Raw genomic sequence first — 20,739 nt, forward strand, 5'->3', positions numbered from 1 at the left:
GGCAGGTTGTTTCTCTAACGGAAACATCTGCCATGTTAATGTCAGTATTTCATATTTCAGAAACTGAAAAAGAATGAACGTTTAATTTGTCACCTTAAAATGTAGCTAGACCCTATGACTTTTTTGTGTCTCCAGTCTGTTTCAACATGCAGCATAAAGTGTATTTTGTTCCAACAACGAATCAGGACTGTATTTTAGAAATGACAAAGGGAAAACACGTGATCATTTCCTGAATGGTTCCTTTGCAAGTATTCTTAGCTGTTATGGCCTTTTTTCTCTCTCACACACACTTCTTTTCGATTTTAACCTAATTATTTTTTACATTCTGCTTGTTTATAAAGGAGGAAACGCAGATAATTTAGCGGCATCAACTCCCCTGGAAGCAAATTCTAGTTCATCTCTCCCCGCAAACCTGCACATCTCCCCTGGCGGGGAAACATTCCCGTTCATCCTCGTTACCTGTGCCACTTAGAAATCCAGAGTTTTAACTTCATCATTTCAACTCATGCCAAGTAGGAGAACATCAAAGATGCTCACGGACGTTACCGTCCTCCTGCCATGTGCGCGTGCCATCTGTCTGGGCCCGTGGTGTAGCGACGGGGGAAATGTAGCTCCTGCAGACACGTCTGCGATGAGTCGACTCTGAGCAAATGAAGCCGTTTCTCAGGCGCTTCATCAGCTGGGAACTGGTCCGTGAGCGCTAACCAGCGTGCATGCGTTTATGTTGAGGTGTACAGGATAGATAGATAGAACTTTATTCATCCCCGAAGGGAAATTCAACTGTCCAGCAGCTCAACAAACAGGAGCTACACAGACTTGCTGCCACTCTGCGGCGCATCAACTGACGAATGTGCACAGACATGTCATTTTTGCAGGAGGGCTGCCAGTCAGCTTCAGTCAAGGAACAAAGAGGATATTCAGTCTGGAGATAAGTGCAATGCTTTCACGTTGTCCATGTGCATACCGTGCATACCCTCAGAGTGATATTTGAATTAAAACTGGTAAGTGAACCCTGTACGGTGCAGTACTGATAAGTCTATCTGGAGTTTAAGTATCAATATTTGAGATTTTTTATATCAGTCACCACACAAGGGGCCCGAAAAACCAGCAAAATATTTGCCATGATCAGTTTTCAGGGAGGAATGAAGGCATTTTCGTCACCGCCTGCCACCCGGTCAGCGTGCACGCTCTGGCTCTCACATGTGGTGCATATTAGCAAGAGTTACCCTTTCCATCCGAGCAGTAAACTTGGCCTGGACACGTGTGGCCCAGAGAGGCAGCGGCGGGTCAGACGTTCACCTACTTCCTACATCGGCTGCACACCTGAGGCTGCCACAAGCTGACAAGACCCATGAAGTTCCCACCTGAGCCCAAATGTTCTTTTCTTATCAGTTTGGTTGGCAGTGGCAATCATTTCAGAACATCTTATCAGTACAGTATGAGGGGTCAAAGAGCAGTGGTTTTATTAACGCTGCGGCCTGATAAGTCTGCACCACTTCAGTCTTATCAGTTTAACAGAGACGTGTCCAGAGTTAGACGTCCAGCTTTGGTCTGGACTGCAGTCTTAATTCAAGTTTCAGCCCTACTGAGGATTCACTGCATACGCTATGACGAAATGCAGGGAAGAACAGTATCATTCATTAAAACCAGTCAGATTATATTTGTTCTGTGTCATTTCAGTTAGTTGGTTTGATTTGATTGAAAATGCAAAGGTTTGACCTCAACATCTTTTATTTAAATGGATATGTTGAGTTTAGGCTGAAAATGACTGATAGGTAAACCCTAAGGACTTCATTCATTCATTCATATAACATTTATTTCCCATTTTAACGGCCTGACTTACTGCTTGTCTAAAAACAAGAAAAACTCCAGAGTAGAGACAGTGGCAAAGAGTGGAAAAATCTTTTGAATCAGTAGTTACTTTTCTGTATATCCAGGAGTATATTAGATAGTTATTATATACAGTAAAATCAATGCAGAACAGCTTAGATAGTGGTCAGTTTAAACTGAACAGAACAAGCCGTATAAAGGATTTGTACTTTTACATTTCCTTATATTTATAAGGCGAAGTGTTTGTGCTTAGATCTCTATAAATAGTCTGAGGACCTTTTTCCACCTGCGAAAGCTCATTTGTTGTCAGGAGTACTTCTGTACAGACTCTGAGCCCCATGACGTCTGTTTATTCAGCAGCTGTTTGCTGCCATCTAGTGGCCAGAGGCTGAACTACAATAAGGTCTTTTTTCTTTTTTTTTAAAAACAAACAAACCATAATGGTTTGCAATGTTCAGTCATCATGTTCCCCTTTAATTGAGAGAATGATCGAGAACACATTTACGCATTCTTCATTCTCAGTACTTTTCAAGGTTAAGATGGGTCATAATATGTTTTCAACTCTGGGTGTTAAAACAACTTAGTGCTGGGTGGGTGGGGGACTGATGATTCTGTCAGTAGAAATGTGTCTCTAGCCTTGTTCCTTTTGTCCAGTCTTTTCTTCTGAAAGGCGCTCTATGATGCTCTGTTCTGACTCAGATAGTGACCTGTGGACTCTGACGCCTCTGTACCAACTCTTCAAACAATCCATTGTTTCAAAAAGGCTGGGTTGGATTTTATCGATTTAAATTCAAACTCATTTCAGGGCGAACTCTTTCTGGCAGAGGCCGTCACTACCACCACCCGGGGGGAGCCGGTGGAGGTGGTGGAGGAGTACAGATACTTGGGCACAATCTTCGATGGCCTCCTGCAGTTTTCCTCTAACATTGAGGAGATCATTAGGAAGTGTCATCAGAGACAATATCTGCCCAGGAAGTTGACATCATTTGGTGTGAACAAAGACATTCTCCTGACCTTCTACCATGCATTCATTGAGAGTATCCTAACATTCTCATTCATCTCCTGGTTTCATTCCATCACCCTGCAAGATCGGTCACGCCTACTCAGCATCACCAAAGTCTGCTCTAAAATCATTGGACACTGTTAGAGCTCTGTCTCCTTTTTGCGACCAACAAACCTTCCATTCTGCTCACAGGATCCTGCACGACCCCGCACACGCACTTCACTCAATGCTCGAGTGGCTCCCATCAGGTCGCAGGCTGCGATGTCCACGCTTGTCTTATTTCTAGTTAAAATGTCTCATTTTTAGTCCAAAAATCTCATTACACTTAAAACAAGAGTTATTACCAGGAAAATTTGACAATATTTGACAATTTTCACCTGTTTCAAGTACATTTTCACTTGAAATAAGTAGAAGAATCGGCCAGTGGGACAAGATTTATCTTCTCATTACAAGCAAAAAAATCTTTTTCTACTTATTTTAAGTGAAAATCTACTTGAAACAGGTGAAAATTGTTGTTTTTTCCAGTGATGAGTCTTGTTTTAAGTCTAATGAGATTTTTTTTGACTAAAAATGAGACATTTTAACTAAAATAAGACAAATATTCTTGTTAAGATTTTGAGTTTTTGCAGTGTACCTATGGGGCATGAAGGCCTGGGGCGTTCAAACACACACACACACACACACACACACACACACACACACACACAGAGATCTGGCTGGTTCACGTAGCATCTCACATCACAGGCGGGTTGATCTGATGACCTGCGATGTCCACGCTGCAGAACACAGAGGAGGAGGGCCACCTTTGTCCCCAGAGCAGTCCAGCTCTTAAACAACGACCCCTCCCTGTCTCAACGGCGACTGACTTAATGCACATAGCACTTTAACATTAAGCACAAAGCACTTTTACTGGCAGTAGCTTGGATATTTTTAACTGCACACCCTATGTATGTATGTTTTTATGTTGTTGATGTTCTATTTGTCTTTTAATGCTGCTCCTTATGCTTTTAAATTGCCCCTCGGGGACAAATAAAGTGTTTTGAATTTTAATTTGAATTGAATTTGAAAAGAGACGGTGGACAGATAAAAAAACAACAACAGGTACCAATCAAACAATCCCAGCACTAATAAAGGACTCATCCATCGCTGGTCGGCATCCTCTGAGTTTCTTTCTGAGTCTGCAAAAACACACTTGGCCTGTTTATGTGGCTGTCAGAGAGAGTAATGCCCCGACTGGACAGCAGGCGTGCTGTAACCCACTGCAGCACGCCAGCCTCTGCAGTGCTGCTGTGCTAGCATGTGCCAGAGACTGTGTGTGTGTGTGTGTGCGTATGTGTGTGTGTGTGTGTGTGTGTGTGTGCATCAGCGGATGGGACGGACCATCAGACCGGCGGCTGCTGCTGCTGCCACTCTGCTGCAGGAGAGTGGAGGAGAGAGAGAGAGAGAGAGAGGGGAGAGGCGAGGCTGGAGGACAGGAGGGAGACGGATAGGAGGGAAGTTAAAGGGATTGTGGGAGGGAGAGAGTCCAGGCCCAAATAAAGCCATGGGGGCCAGAACTGGGCTGGGTCCCCCTTTGCTATAAATAAGCTGGCTGCCTGCAGGCTCGGGTTTGGTGCTTGGGGCTCGGGACCGGTGACCATCACTGCAGCTGCAGTCCTCAGGGGAGTCTCCTCCGCATACTCATCATCATCTTCTTGGTCATCAGTGTTCTTCTGGGCATCCAAGATGCCTCGCGTGGACGTAGACCTCAAACTGGACTTCAAGGATGTCCTTTTCAGACCCAAAAGGAGCAGTCTGAAGAGTCGCTCTGAGGTTGGTGCTCTTTAATCACTTCAATTATATTATTTTAAAGCCTGAACATCATTGCTCAGGATCATTCCTGGCAGATGTCTGTTCTGTTCATCGTTAAAGACTTGATGCGTGAAACAGCTCCGATACCTTGTACGTGCAGGATGAGAGGGCAATATTTTAGCTCTGTGATCATCTTGATTAAAGCTGCAGGCAGGAAACGCTCGATGACACCCATTAACCCCGTCGTCTTGAAAGGAAGAGTCACTGAAACTGAAACTGAAGCTGCGTGCTTCAGCCTCTGTGTAACTCCATACGTGCGCTCCGTTCTCACTGGTTTGGTTTTGTTGGGCTTTTTTTCATCAGCTATCAGGTGTACTTTTGTTCTGTGGAGACCACGGTTCATGTAATACCGGAGTGACCTTCCCAGAGGGGACAGGGGACAAACGAGCCGAGGAAACAGAGGAACAAAAGGAGCAAAGACGTGGAGAGCAAGAGGCGCAGCAGAGCACTGAATACTTTTTATTGTCACGATAGTATCTAACTTTTATGTTGTAAACCTGGACGGGTCGGTCCGTGTCCAGCACTGGCAGATCCAGAGATCTGGCTGCCAGAAACAGGACAGCTCCGTCCTCGCATGTGGCTCCTTTACATAACGGCCTATCGTTAACTATCACTTACTGGCGCTGAGGCCGGTTGTAACCGAACCTCGTGGGGACCGCTGTCGTCTGGTGGCAGCGGATCCAGAGTGCAAGGTGGAAGTGGGCAGGAGTTTGGCATCTGAGAGGCAGAACATGAGGCATGGGACACTTCTCAGAAATCCTGTTTAAAAATAGGGCCGTCCACATTACAGGCGAGCAGACCACGTACCACGTGAGGGAGAGATACGGGTCTACGGTAACATAACAAGTACATACGAGGCCCGGCGGCTCGGGCACAGGGACTTCTGCCTACTTCAATTACACTGGTCAATACAGGCTGTTCTGTGTCCACACTTTTAACTGATGATGAAATGTTTCAACCATGATGGGAGGGGTCCATGCCCCTACACTGCAAAAACTCAAAATCTTACCAGGAATATTTGTCTTATTTCTAGATAAAATGTCTCATTTTTAGTCCAAAAATCTCATTACACTTAAAACAAGAGTTATTACCATGAACATAACTTGTTATTTGACAATTTTCACCTGTTTCAAGTAAATTTTCACTTGAAATAAGTAGAAGAATCGGCCAGTGGGACAAGATTTATCTTCTCATTACAAGCAAAAAAATCTTTTTCTACTTATTTTAAGTGAAAATCTACTTGAAACAGCTGAAAATTGTTGTTTTTTCCAGTGATGAGTCTTGTTTTAAGTTTAATGAGATTTTTTTTGACTAAAAATGAGACATTTTAACTAAAATAAGACAAATATTTTTGTTAAGATTTTGAGTTTTTGCAGTGTACCTATGGGGCATGAAGGCCTGGGGCGTTCAAACACACACACACACACACACACACACACACACACACACACACACACACACACACACACACACACACACACACACACACACACACACACACACACACACACACACACACACACACACACACACACACACACACACACACACACACACACACACACACTGAGATCTGGCTGGTTCACGTAGCATCTCACATCACAGGCGGGTTGATCTGATGACCCGACCCCCGAAGTTCAGAGAAACTTGTGCCTTTGTTTTTACTCTCAGGTGGATCTTCAGAGGACTTTCACATTCCGCAACTCCAAGCATACGTACACCGGCATCCCCATCATCGCAGCCAACATGGACACCACAGGGACGTTTGAGATGGCTCAGGTTCTCAGTAAAGTGAGTGACAGAACAAACGTAGGGGTGGGGTTCCATATGAGGATACACTACCATGCCAAGGTTTCTTCATCATTTAGAGGGGACATACTATGAAAAGTACTTTTTCTGGGACTGATAGTATATATTTGGAAGGCAGAAGTGACTGAAAGCCCAGGAATACCGGACAAAATGCAAATCTGTCATTCCGTTAGGCGCTGCCCAGGTCTGACAACGTTATTCAGTGAGTGCTTGAGGTCTGCAGGACCTCACCAAAGACAGGCTGGTCTGCTTCCCTATCACCACAATCACCCACAACTTTACTTTTTCTGAATACCTCTGAAGTCTGTAGTGTCAATATCTAAGTCCATTTTAAAGCTCATGCAAGCTTTACCTTTTATTCTCGTGAAGTCTCTTGCGTGAGAAGTGACAGGGTCCAGAGTTGTTTTCTGATAGTTTGGATGGGAAGCCACAGGAGCTGCATCACACTTCCTGAAAGTAGTCAAATATTCCTTCAAATTAAATTAAGACTGGTATTTTAACATGATAAAAGACCTTTGTGCTGCTTTAAAAAAGGTGCAGCTTCCCAAAGTGAGGATTGGAGTTTAGTAAAACTGGTTGCCATGAGCTGAGATGTATATTTGTGGTTACGGGGGCAGGATTTGTGATTTGGCCGAAGCGTGTAGCAGAAATATTATTACAACCTGTAAACAAACAATGGATAGATGATGTAGTTCCCCGTCCTGGGATCGATCCAGATGTGTCACATGTCAGTTTAAAGTTCGTTTCGCCCTTCTCCTCCTTCACGTCGCTGTCGCAAAGAGAGAAGTTGAGGGGAAGAAATGAGGAAGTGAGATGAGGGAATCATTTCACCTGGTCCGAACGATGCATGAATCCAAACTGATGACACTGAAGCATGTCAAATCAATAGAGGGAGTATCACAGATCGTTTGAATGAATAAAGAAATGTAAGCGTTTGTATTTCACGAGCTGAATCCCAGTATTCCTGGCCTGTTCTCTTCAGCACACCCTCTTCACAGCAATTCACAAACACTACTCTGTTGAGGACTGGAAAGACTTTGCCGCCAGTCATCCAGAATGCTTGGAGGTAAGATGATCGCTGCGTGGTATTTATTCTCTGAAGCACTTTTGTATTTGCTCAAAGGATTTTTTTTCTCCCCCTCTATAGCATGTAGCTGCTAGCTCAGGGATGAGCAATGCAGATCTGGAGAAGCTGTGCGCCATCTTGAATGCCATTCCCGCCCTTAAGTACATTTGTCTGGATGTAGCCAACGGCTACTCTGAGTACTTTGTGAAGTTCGTCAAGACAGTGAGAGAAAAGTTTCCCAAACACACCATTATGGTAAGAGGGAGGCCCCGGCAATAAGGCTCCATGTGGGAATCTGAGACACCGTACCGATGTTATGGTTGTCTGTCTCGCAGGCTGGAAACGTGGTAACAGGGGAGATGGTGGAGGAGCTCATCCTCTCCGGCGCCGACATCATTAAAGTGGGAATCGGGCCAGGTGGGTGGGAGCCAGAGTCCCAGTTACTACTGAAATAAAAGGGACTCCTTTTCACAGAGCAAGGGTGCTTCCATCTGGATTGAGATGAACACATGTACCTCTCTCACGTGTGCACTGTGAACACTCTGTTTCAGGTTCTGTGTGTACGACAAGGATCAAGACGGGAGTGGGTTACCCACAGCTCAGCGCTGTCATAGAGTGTGCAGACTCAGCCCACGGCCTGAAAGGACACATCATCTCTGTAAGCAGATGCTTTGCTATGTAGAATGCTGTGCTCGTTAAAGATATGGGATGAGTTACGCTGTGTGCATTAAAACTCATTCAGGAGTTGGTATTATCAGTAAATAAATACTAGGGTTGGGACGATACGGGTAACTCACGATTCAATACTGTGATATATATCACGATACACGATATTCGATATATTGCAAGAAATTTCATCAACGATATATCAAGATATATGTGACTGAAAAAGAAAAAATACCCATAAAAAGGAAAACGTCTGGAGTTATGCATTTATTCAATGCCAAAACTTCACACAATGTACAAAGAAAGTGCATTTGTATAGAGCCTCACTGCCTCCTAGGCTTGTAAATGTAAACATTGTACAGCTGGACAAATTGAAGTGCATGAACAATAGTGCGGTGACAACCGCGTAAATCCAATATGTGTGTTGTAATAAAATATCGATATTTGCCGTCAGTTTATCGATTATTTATAACAATATATCGCTATATCGATTTTTTTCCCCACCACTAGTAAATACTGAGGATTAACTATGATCAAGGAAAACACAGTAGGGGTATGACAGCGTAAAGGAAGTTTTGTCTGCAAATATGTTTAAAATTTGCAAGATTTTGAGTGAAAATGACAAACTGAAGAGTGTAAGTGCGGTATAATGATGGCTTGTAGCCAGTAGAGGGCGCTCTCATTCTTACAAGGCCAGTGCAGTAAACTGACACCAGGGTTCCTTATGTCCTGTTTAGGATGGAGGCTGTAGTTGCCCAGGAGATGTAGCAAAGGCCTTTGGTAAGTAGCATACTCACATTCGTAATCTTATTCTGCTGGTGTGTTTATTTTAAAAGAAATAGAATAGAAAAGAATAGAATACTTTTTTAATGTCATTATACATGGGTACAGTGAGATTAAAAGCAGCCACTCCCCTTCTTGTATTGTGCGGCTCAGGTGCGGGGGCCGACTTCGTGATGATGGGGGGGATGCTGGCAGGACACGACCAGTGCTCCGGCGAGCTCATAGAGAAGAACGGGAAGAAATTCAAACTGTTCTATGGCATGAGCTCTGACACAGCCATGAAGAAGTATGTTGGTGGAGTTGCTGAGTACAGGTGAGATCCAGACGTCCATACGCAGTGTTGGGTACAATACTTTGAAATTGTATTTAGTTACTGAATAATAAATACTTGCCTTAAAATGTATTTTGTAACATATTCCGTTACTTTGTGTAATCAGAGTATTGTATACTGAATACTTTGAATACTTTTAGAATACTTCACACTGATTGTCATGAAGACTACAATTGTTGAAGCACCTGTTACAAACTCACATACCATTAATTAGGAACTCAAACTCTTCTGGCAAATGCACGGGAGCAGGAACAGAGGTCAAAGATCATTTATTTGCTGGATAAAAATAAAATAAATAATAATAATAATATATTCAAAATGTTTTTTTTTTTTTTTTTCGGTTTCTGTAATAAAGTGACAAAGTGCTTGAACATAGCACTGATTTTAACATTTAAATATTTTTTATATTTACTTAACAAGGTAAAACAAAACAAGCTCTTCCATAAAGATATAATATAAAACTAAACTCTTCATAAAAGGGCATGTAGATATCCAGTTTTAGTGATGTTACCGGCTAATTGTTGTCTATAAGAACAAAATTAAGAATGCATGGAAGTGCACCCAAAATATCAATAATATGAAAAGTACATTTTACTTTTGTATATTATTACAACAATTTTGTATGTAAAAACAAAACAAAAACATATTATTACCAATTGATTACATTTTTGCAACTTTGATTTGTCATATTTACGTTATATTTTCTGTGTATTTTTTATAGTACCATTGTATTGTGTATTGTATTATGTACCATGGTATTTCTATAATATTCTCACTGAATAATTTGCACGGAAGGATTAATGATAAAACTGTTTAATGTCCGTGCTCAATTATCCTCTATATACCAATGTTTCCCAACCCTGGTCCTCGAGCCCCCCCTGTCCTGCATGTTTTTAGATGTTTCCCTGCACCAACACACCTGATTCTAATTAATGGTCCTAATTAGCTTGTCACCAAGGTCTGCACAACTCTGTTGATGACACAGGTACTTTTATCACGGTGTGCTGAAGCAGGGAAACATCTAAAACATGCAGGATAGGGGGGGCTCGAGGACCAGGGTTGGGAAACACTGCTCTATACTCCTTTAAAGCCCACAGCCAATAGTAGGTTATTTGCATTTTTTTCTTTATATTTAACAAACGTACTAAGTCAGCTGTTGTGATCTGACGTTGATTTAACTTCAAATTGAAAACTTTGATAAATACTTCAATCAAATTTAACTCAGAAATGTTTATGTGAGAGAAATTACATCCGTGAATCAACACAATACGGTAATGGTACGGTAAAAGAGCACTAACAAGTAAAACTACTCGCAACAGACACCAGTAAAAAAAGAAATAACTTACTTTTGGTTTTTGAAGGCATTTTTTCCATCACTTGATTGACTCGGCTCTGTTGATTCCATGGATGTATTATGGTTGATTCCCGGATCCATGCCTCAACGCGCATGCGCATATGCTAGCTGCTACCCGGGATGGCAGGTTATTTACCGGGAAATAAGGCTAATTTATGGTTCTGCGTTACACCAACGCAGAGCCTACGACGTAGGGTACGCGGCGACGCGCAACGTACGGTGCGCGTCGCCGCGAACACTACGGCGTAGGTGTGCGTCGATTTAACGCGGAACCATAAATCAGGCTTTAGGGGAATTATTCACAGCAAGCAACACGTGGATGATTGCTCTAAATATTTATTTATTATTTATGTTATTATTATTATTACTTTGTTGGTAAAGTAGAACATATGAAAGTATTCAAATGGTATTACAAAAGTAACTGTATTTTAAATACCCCAATTTAAAACCATAACCATACTGGAATACAGTTACTCAAAACCTCTATTCTAAATATGTTACGGCGTTACATGTATTCCATATAGGGTTGCCACCTTTCAGAAATAGAAATAAGGGATGCCCCAAAACTTCTAAACTGCATAGAAATGTATTTATTTTATATGAAAAACTAAAATGCTCTGATTTAAAGTCTAAAGTGCTTTAATTGCATTGAACTTGCACAACTGTACATCAGCCCAGATGTACTGTATGCAAGTAAATATTTAGTCTACAGCGGAAGGTCCGAAAATTAGAATATGATGTAAAAGTTAATTTATTTCAATAATTCAACTTAAAAGGCAAAACTAATACATTACATAGTCTCATTACATGCAAAGATATATACAAGATATGTTAAACCTTTATTTGTTATAATTTTGATGACTGAATTGTTTATTCATTTCATAAAATATTCTAATATTTTGAGATTTTTTATTTGGGATTTTCATAAACTGTGAGTCATAATCATCAACATTATAATAAATAAAGGCTTAACATATCTCACTTTGCATGTAGTGGGAAATAATACATTTGTTTCACCTTTAGTTGAATTTACTACGAATTAAGTTTTGCAATATATTCAAATTTTCAGACCTTCACCTGTATATTATGACATCAATACATAAGAGCATAATATGTGTCCGTATTGGTTCAATACGGAACGCAACTTTTAATTCCCAATTACGTAAAGATTCCGTATTTTAAGGGACGGGTGGCAAGCCTAATCCCGTTACTCCCCACCCCTGTGCATGCCGGAGAGTTCATCATTGGCTAGGCAACCTTTGGCGCTCTTCTGTTTTTAACGCACAGGCCAGAAACAGACACCCCTAAATTATAAGCAAAGAACATTTGCGATGTTCAGACATGAATTCCAATTAAGTTTAGTCTCATCAGAATATTCTTAATGCCTCTGCTTGTGGTGTCCTCTCCTTTGCCCTCAGGGCCTCTGAGGGGCGGACGGTGGAGGTTCCTTACAGAGGAGATGTAGAAAACACCATCCGGGACGTGCTGGGCGGCCTCCGCTCCACCTGCACCTACGTGGGCGCTGCCAAACTCAAAGAGCTGGGCCGCAGAACCACCTTCATCCGTGTCACTCAACAGTCCAGCCAAATGTTCAGTTAGGAGGAAAAACCAACCTCTGTTGGCTAACTAACTGTTGGCTGCATGATATGTATCGTGCATGTATGTCCACATGTGGATCAGCAGGACCGTGTTGTGTACGAGCACGTCACTTTCTCTGGCGATATCTGCTGTCAGACATCTCTGAACCTCTGCAGATGTCATTCAATAAAGTTTGACACCCATTCTTCTATCCTACTTGATGTCACTGCAAGTGCATCTACACACTTAGACGCACCACGATGTCACATTTCAATAAAGACTATGTTATAATTTGGGATGGAAGTGTGCAAAAACCTTGAATAACTTATAAACTAGTGACTAAATGACCACAATTAGCAGAAATTGGTATTTCTGCACTTAAATCTTATTGAGAATCAACGTGTCCATTGCATCTCATTTATCAGAAGTTAAAATTCCCAGAACAAGCCTGGGGATTAAGATCTACAAATGTATGTGTCAGACTCTTAGCCATCATAAGAGACATTATGCTGCAACAAAGTGCGTGCAACCCTCCACCAAGTCCCTCAGTGGTGTTCATCATTCTGCAAATCCAACTTCAACAGGCATCAAGGGTTGGTACCCATGTGTTCCGGGTCAGTGAGGTGCATCTATAATGAAGGTGAAAACCTCTGGATTTAAATATTACAGCTGCTTTAGCACACACACGTGCATGCTTGCTGCACTGTGCCTGACATGTCGAAGCAAACTCCCAAACTCCTACCTGGAACACATACAGCACTTACATGCTTCACTGTTTATTGCAACAAAAGGTGATTATCATCGTCTGACCAGAAGTCCTGTCGCATCTTTACACATAATAAATTCTAGATCTATTTGTGTTTGTTTTCTTTTTTGTGTTCTGATGTCCATATAAACTATCTGATCAGCTGTAACCGAACAGTTGGCCGAGCTTCAGGCAGGTCTCAACGACATTAAGACCTAGATGTCCAACTTTTTACCTCTAAATGCTGATAATACAGAAGTTATTGTTTTTTTTAAAATCCGTTTTGAGGAAGGGATTAAATGACGTCGCGATGGCCTCCAGTAAAGTTATTTTAATTAGGATTTGTGGTTTAAACAACATAATAATCAGGTTTGTAAGACAGTTTTCCATCTCCATTATATCACAAAGATTAGGAACATCCTCTCCCAGAGTGATGCTGAAAAACTAATTCAGGTATTTGTATCTTTTAGACTAAATTACTGTAATGTATTATAAGCAGGATGTCCAAGTAATTCTGGGAATATCCTCCAGCTGATCCAAAATGCAGCAGCGCGAGTGCTGACAGGAATCAGCAAGAGACATAAACAGAGCTGATCGTTCCTTATGTTCCTAATAGTGCAGGTTTACTGCAGCTATAGAACAAAACTAAAAATAGTTTAGTCTCAAACATACCTTCGTTCTAGATATGCTGCTATAGGCCTACGCTGCAGGGGGACACCAACATGATCCAGGTCTACACCTGCTTATATAGTGGTCTCTGTAGTCCACCAACTAACCAGGTCAGTCATATGTGGGTCAATGACGAATAAGGATTTTCAACAGGTCAATTTTAAAATAATAAAAAAAAAGAACATCTATTGCAGTTCAAACATTAAGAATGTTGTGTAAACAGAAATTCATATAAAAGCGATAGTTTTTTGACAAGATGAATTGGCACTAGCCTTAAAAAAGGTCATGTGGTGCAACCATGATTCATATTAAAATAAATTAATTTCCTTAACATCTTTTTTTTTACAATTGTTCAATATTATACAAAAATGGTTGTTTTTTTAATGGTATGATATTTCATAAAATGGACATCATCAGTCAAACTTGGTTTGTATATAATGATGGAAATATAAATACAAATGTGTTGCAATCTTACACACTACAAGGCATTTCTGAAATCATGCCAGATAGGGCAGAAGATTGATTTAAATACATTTAGAGTGATTTCAAAAAAAGTTTTCAAAACAAGAGTCATGGTCGGACGGTCGCACCACATGACATTTTGACGCTTAAAACAACAAAAAAATCCCAAATAACTAGTATTTTTTGTAAAATTCAAATGAGTCCATATGTGGGACAGGTAGTTCATATATATGGTATTTTTTTATCCATTTAAACCTTTTTTGAATTGAAAAAAAAATCAGTTTTTCAGAAAATATAGGGGTCACGTCATTGACCCATGTACATAGAACTCTTAGTTCTCCAGTTAACTGATCATTAATATATATATAAATATATCTGCTCTTTTGTACCTTTGAATATATATCTGTCTCTCTTCTCTCTGTTCTCCATTCTCTTTCCTATCTCTTTTCCTGCTCAACAGGGCTGGTCTTCAGCAGGAGGTCCCCCCTTATGATCCAGGTTTCTTCCCTCTTAACCCCCCAAAGCTCCAGCCCATTTTCAATGCCCATCTGCTTCTCTGCAGTACAGTCCCCTATTGGAGTGGAACGGGTTTAAGAGGAGTTTTTACCTCCTGTTGTTTATGTCCTAATTGCTCTGAGGTCATGCTCTGGTCTCTGGAAAGATCCCAGAGACAACTAGTATTGTAATAAACGTTATATAAATAAAACTGAATTGATTAAAAAAAAAAAAAAAAAAGGAATACAACTTATACATATACAACATATGATTGACATGTTGCATTACTTTCCTAGGTTTTGTGTGCACGTGCAGGGAAAACAACTAGAAATGATCCTGCAGGATCCTGAATTAATGGTATAAACAAATCCGGGTTTTAATATCTGCTGTGGTTAATCTCAGCTTCAGCCTACTGTGAATTTTCAATTTAGTTTTTTTTTTTTTTTTTTTAGGGGTAACAGCGTGTCATACCCGACATCTACCACTAGAGGGAGCTACTAGCTGCTTTACCATCTAGTGCGGCTTATTCTCCTCTTAATCCTAGAATTTATTTAAGATACCATATATGTATAATGGACATGATATTTAAATAAAGACACAATTTGTCCATTTATTCCAGATATGTCAAGGTTTTGTTTTCTTTTTCAAAGAGGTGCATTTGTACAGATGTCAATTACATACACCAACAGGTTGCTCCGTTGCTATAGAGGAAAAGGATGGTGAGACACAGGTGAGTACATTATAGTACAAACAAATTGGCTGGGATCTGCTGCAGCCCCCTGCAGGCCAGACCGTACGTTGCATGTCTCTCCTGGCGTCCGCGTCTCTGCCACCGTCGTGTCGGTGTGTCAAGTTTCACTTTAGTACTTGGTGTAGCAGGTTAGCAGAGAAACATCTAGATAGACTGGTTGCAAGCCTCCGCGCTGAGTGTTCAGAACCAGAGGAGGAATCGTTGACAGATGAGCTCCATCCCCCTGCGTGGCGGTGGGCAGGATTAGAGGTCAGGACCCAAAAACCCCCCCACCCAAGTGTTTGTTGCACAGGGAGGCAGAGACCAAAGCTGTTCCCTGGAGACCAATCCCAGTCATCTCCAGCATTAAACACATCATATCTTAATAATAATTTATAGTTAACTGTCGATAACAACATTTGTTAATCATCAAATCAACTCAAATATCAAATTATAAGTAAGAAATTTACATTTCAAACGGCCCATATCAAACAGCCCAATGTGTAAATTGATTGGGGCGAACCTAAACCGTTACAAGGGCCTCTACACGTTTTTTTTATTTTATTTTATTTTTCTTTCTGCCTGAGTTGGTTATCCAGCGCTATGGACATTTACGAGACATCATATAAAAAAAGAAAACATAATTAATGAAAAGAAAAAAAAAAAGAAGTGGAATCCTGATCGAAATGTTTTCACTTTTAAAACACAACAAAGTGCAGAAAAAAAACAAAACAGTTTTCGCAAAAAATGAAAGTACAAACATCAAGAAACAAAAAGCACACATGCCTTTTTTTCTGATCAAAAAAGTCAAAGCTCACACACCAACATTCATTTCTTTTGTCAAGTTGTGCAAGAAGCCGATTTAAAAAAAAAAAAAAAAAAAAAGACACAAGCAGTTTGCCTCCAGTGAGGAAACTTGTCATAAAAAGTCAACAATGACACATTCTCTACATGGTTTTAAGTCCCCTGACATTATACTGAGTGCTACAAGGAGACCCAAAACAGAAAAAGCTTCTGCACCAACGATAATGCAAACGAAGCGAAGGTTTCCATGCGTTGGTTCCACTCCAGACGGCCGGGCCGAGCTGCCGGGCCCGTGGGCCGAGGCAGAGCGCCGGCCCGGCCGGTGTGGGGTGGAACTAAAGAAAGGGACGCTCTCCCCCGAGGAAGGGTTTCCTCGTAGGGAGGAAGCTAGGAATCACCTAACACCTCGGCCCGTTGGACCCAAGAACACGCCGGGGCGCCAAGTGAGATGGAGCACAGACAGATAAACACAAGGTTACGGCAAGGCGATGTGCAAAAACATGAGCCACCTCTCTCTCTCTCTCTCTCTCTTTTTAATCAGTACTCCCCCTTTTCTTCCCGTTCTCATTCTCTCTGTTTTAAATGAATGTTACCCCCAAGACGGGCTCCGGTCTGAGACAGAGGGGTAGACCGAGCCCGTCCCGGGTTAGAAAGTGCTGAAACATTATCAAGTCTCTTACGTCTACTTACATGTGCATCTCTGTTGGTTGGTTGTTTCTTTTTTTTTCTATTTTTCTCTTTTTTTTCTCTTTTGTTTTGTAAAAAAAACAAAAAAAAAACGTGGTCCCCACCATCAATGAGGTTTCTTTTTCCTGTGGGTCTCCCCATGAACCATTGAGGGTCAGGGTTTATGATCTCTCTCACACACACGCACACACACACTCACACACACACACGGACATGGACACGTTTATCAGCCCTCAAACACTCACGTAGCTGAACACACGCCAGGCCACGGTAGCACGGAGGGTGAGGAAGGCCACGCGGACAGACGGGAGAGAGAGGACAGGAAAACTCTCAAAATCATCCGGACTCTTGTTTTACTGACGCGACACCCATCAACACACAATAAAACACCACAACAGTGGGGGGGGGGCGACAACAGCGGCGTCGGACTATGCTACATAAACTTGGCACGGTAAGAGGGGAAATGAAATGTAAGTATTGCACATTGTGGCACATCTCAAAGGTGGTGAAAGCGGTAACTTGGGATCCTAATAAATCAAAAAAACGACAACACACCAAATAAAAGGGGCGGGGAATCTGACCGCTCCCTCTCCTGTATTCATAATGCGTCTACATGTCATCACTTACAGGACTGTCTCAGAAAATTTGAATATTGTGATAAAGTTCTTTATTTTCTGTAATGCAATTAAAAAAACCAAAATGTCACACATTCTGGATTCATTACAAATCAACTGAAATATTGCAAGCCTTTTATTATTTTAATATTGCTGATATGGCTTAAAGTTTTTTATTTATTTATTTATTTTTTGCACAGTGATAATACAATAATTTTTTTTATCATATAAAGACAAATAATTTGTGCAGGAGAGGAAAAGAAGCCCGAAGGGCTTATAAGAAATCCTCCCCTCAATACAAAATCACCAAAAACAAATCAGTCAATAGCAAAAGAATAGAAAGGAAAAAAGAAAAGGTAAAATAAACAAAGAAAAATACACAGAATCTTAAGTTTAAGATTAAGATTCCCAGAATATTTTAATTTTTTGAGATAGGACATTTGAGTTTTCTTAAGCTGTAAGCCATGATCAGCAATATTAAAATAATAAAAGGCTTGCAATATTTCAGTTGATTTGTAATGAATCCAGAATGTATGACATTTTTGCATTACAAAAAAATAAAGGACTTTATCACAATATTCTAATTTTCTGAGACAGTCCTGTACAATTCAGCTTATATTTCCCACCGGAGCAAACTCGGTGGGCGACATAAGCTCATGGCTGAAAGGAAACCAGATGTTAGAGGGGGATGTCGTCGGGGGGACCAGCGGCCCGGTCTGGATCCAGGCCGTGCCGCTGGGAAAGGTAGCTATCGGTTGTCTAGAGTTAATCGATTGCTCCGCCTCGTGGGAGGTGCTTGCGAGGCTGGCTGGCTATGATCGGGTACCTGAAACAACGTTAACGAGGTCACTATGGAGTCGTGGCAAGGCGGTGGGGGCCGGTCAGGGCGGCGACGCCCGCCGGATACGCCGGGTCACCTCCAGGTCAACGGCATCGCCGAGGAGGTGACGGGGATTGTTTTCAGTTACTGCATATATGAGAAACTTCCCTGAAAACCAGCAACTGTTGTTGCAACCGCAGTTTCATAAAGATATGTCTCCCATGATGGGTGGGGGGGGGGGGGTTTGACTTCTAAAACCACGAGTTTGATTCTCTCCGTGGGCACAGAGGAGTTTGTTTTGGTTGTAACGCTGGAGGGTTGTCAGTGACGTGGTTATTGCAGAGGAGCGTGCCCGACTATTGTTGTTCTATTGCTTTCTGACGTAACCAAAGCAACAACAGCATCACTCGGCTTTGGCATCATTTTACTTTTTGAATGTTTCACCTGATCCAGAGTCAAAGTTTAGAAAGACTGAGTGGCCACCAGGTCAGGTTGCTGTGACGCCGCGGGTTCTGCTTTTTTGCTTGTTTTTCATTTGTTGATGAAGGGAGTAGACAAAAAAAGACAAACAGACATATGAATTACAAAATGCACTCACACTAACACACACACACAGGTAGTAAAACAACCACACTTCCTGCTATTACTAGTTCTCTTTAACGTGTAGTTTCCTTTGAAAAAGGAGGAAATGAAAAACAGCACGACAGTGGTGATCTGAGAACCCTGCTTTATTACCTTTATTACCTTTATTACCCACCCGTGGACTTCTCTCTACCCCCCACCCACTCCTCCTCCTCCGTCCGGCCACACATCCATCCCGTCATCATCCAGGTAAACTCCCGTCGGCCCTCAGTGTTGTGCTGTTTTAATATCAGCTGAATGGGAATACAGCTGACCCACGTCGGAGAGGCCGGCGGTGAAACCACAGGAAACCACAAGCTGAACAAGAGAAGCAAGTGTTCTCTCCAGCCACACCTCCACCACCTCCTCCACCTCCACACCAGCACCTCTCGTCCAAATCTGGGGCTTTACATTCTTATTCTTCTGCAGAACTCAGCAGACAGTTATACCCCCTATCGCACCATGATGTCACACATGGCTGGTTCCTTCCTTTCTCCCTGGAAACGTTTGACTCTGTAAGTCTGATCAAACTCGCACGGAGTCGTCGGCACTTTAAGCTCAGGAACAAGAACCCGTGAGGATGTTTCGACCTTTGACCCTGCTCCTTCAGAAGCGGAACCAACTCGGCCCGGCAAGCGCACATCCGCTCAGGTTAACTGCTACAGCTCAGATCCGGGTGAGACCCGAGCCGCGGACGCCCCGGCCTCACCAGCAGGGAGAGGACTGAGAAACACTATAAAAAGATTCATATTTGATTAAACTCAGTAGGCAGGCACATTAATAAATCCCCTCTATAGCTACGCTTGCGTTCCAATAAGTTAATGTAAGTTGACCTTAACTGAGCTGACGTTGACACATTGGCTCTAAACGTGGTAAGTGCCTGTTGAGGAACAGAAACCCTGGTCTCCTCCAGTGTGTAATGTGGTCTCGGCTCGTCTCAGGGCAGAGCCTTCGAAAATCACGTCTCCACCCAACTCCTTCCTCCTGATGTGCAAATTGCAAGATTCTCTAAGTAAAGACTCCGAATACAAACACATTCTCTCTCTCTCTCTCTCTCTCTCTCTCTCTTTCCTATACACAATACACATGCACTCTTACACTTCCACCCATACACAAACACACCACAGAGCACCTTCAGTGCAACTGTACTGCTAGCAGTGTGCACTCCCCCGATACCAGTCCACTAGTGTCTCTGCAGGAGCCACAAGGTGCACCTGCGCTGATCTGAACATCTCCGGACCAACACGGTACGATTCGTAGGTCCCTGCTCGTAGGCACGGTCTGTCCACGCACACGCCCGTGTGTGTGTGTGTGTGTGTGCATGGACAGACAGACCGGCGTCATTCACACATTCATCACAAATACACGATGACCACGACCTTCACCATTACGTGGCGTGAGTTTCTACGTCTGCAGTTGAATACAAGACTACGGAAGCGTATTGCATTCACTTGAGAAAAAAAAAAATCTCCTATGTTTTTCTGAATTAACGAGATAATTCTCAAAATTCAGAGAAAAGTTTTAATTAAAAAAAAAAAACTACTGTTTTTCTGAATTAACGAGTTAAATATCTCAGAATTCCGAGAAAAGTTTTAGTAAAAAAAAAATCTACTCTGTTTTTCTGAATTAACAAGTTAAATATCTCAGAATTCTGAGAAGTTTTAATGAAAAAAAAAATCTGCTGTTTTTCTGAATTATCGAGATAATTATCTCAGGATTCTGAGAAAAGTTTTAATGAAAAAAAAATCTACTGTTTTTCTGAATTATCGAGATAATTATCTCAGAATTCTGAGAAAAGTTTTAATGAAAAAAAAATCTACT

At 41.8% G+C, this 20,739-nt stretch overlaps 1 protein-coding gene across 1 annotated transcript; it reads left to right on the forward strand.

The window, feature by feature from the left end:
- The first annotated feature begins 4,327 nt into the window (after nucleotides 1-4,327).
- gmpr (guanosine monophosphate reductase) lies at nucleotides 4,328-13,127 on the forward strand. Its single transcript, XM_061742436.1, has 9 exons — nucleotides 4,328-4,645; nucleotides 6,356-6,475; nucleotides 7,476-7,559; nucleotides 7,641-7,814; nucleotides 7,895-7,976; nucleotides 8,111-8,217; nucleotides 8,963-9,005; nucleotides 9,162-9,321; nucleotides 12,112-13,127. Exons 1-9 carry the CDS (start codon nucleotides 4,559-4,561, stop codon nucleotides 12,290-12,292), a joined length of 1,038 nt encoding a protein of 345 aa, XP_061598420.1. The 5' UTR covers nucleotides 4,328-4,558; the 3' UTR covers nucleotides 12,293-13,127.
- The last annotated feature ends 7,612 nt before the right edge of the window (nucleotides 13,128-20,739 follow it).

This window comes from Cololabis saira, chromosome 15, assembly GCF_033807715.1.
Source record: "Cololabis saira isolate AMF1-May2022 chromosome 15, fColSai1.1, whole genome shotgun sequence".
NCBI classification, from domain to species: Eukaryota; Metazoa; Chordata; class Actinopteri; order Beloniformes; family Belonidae; genus Cololabis; species Cololabis saira.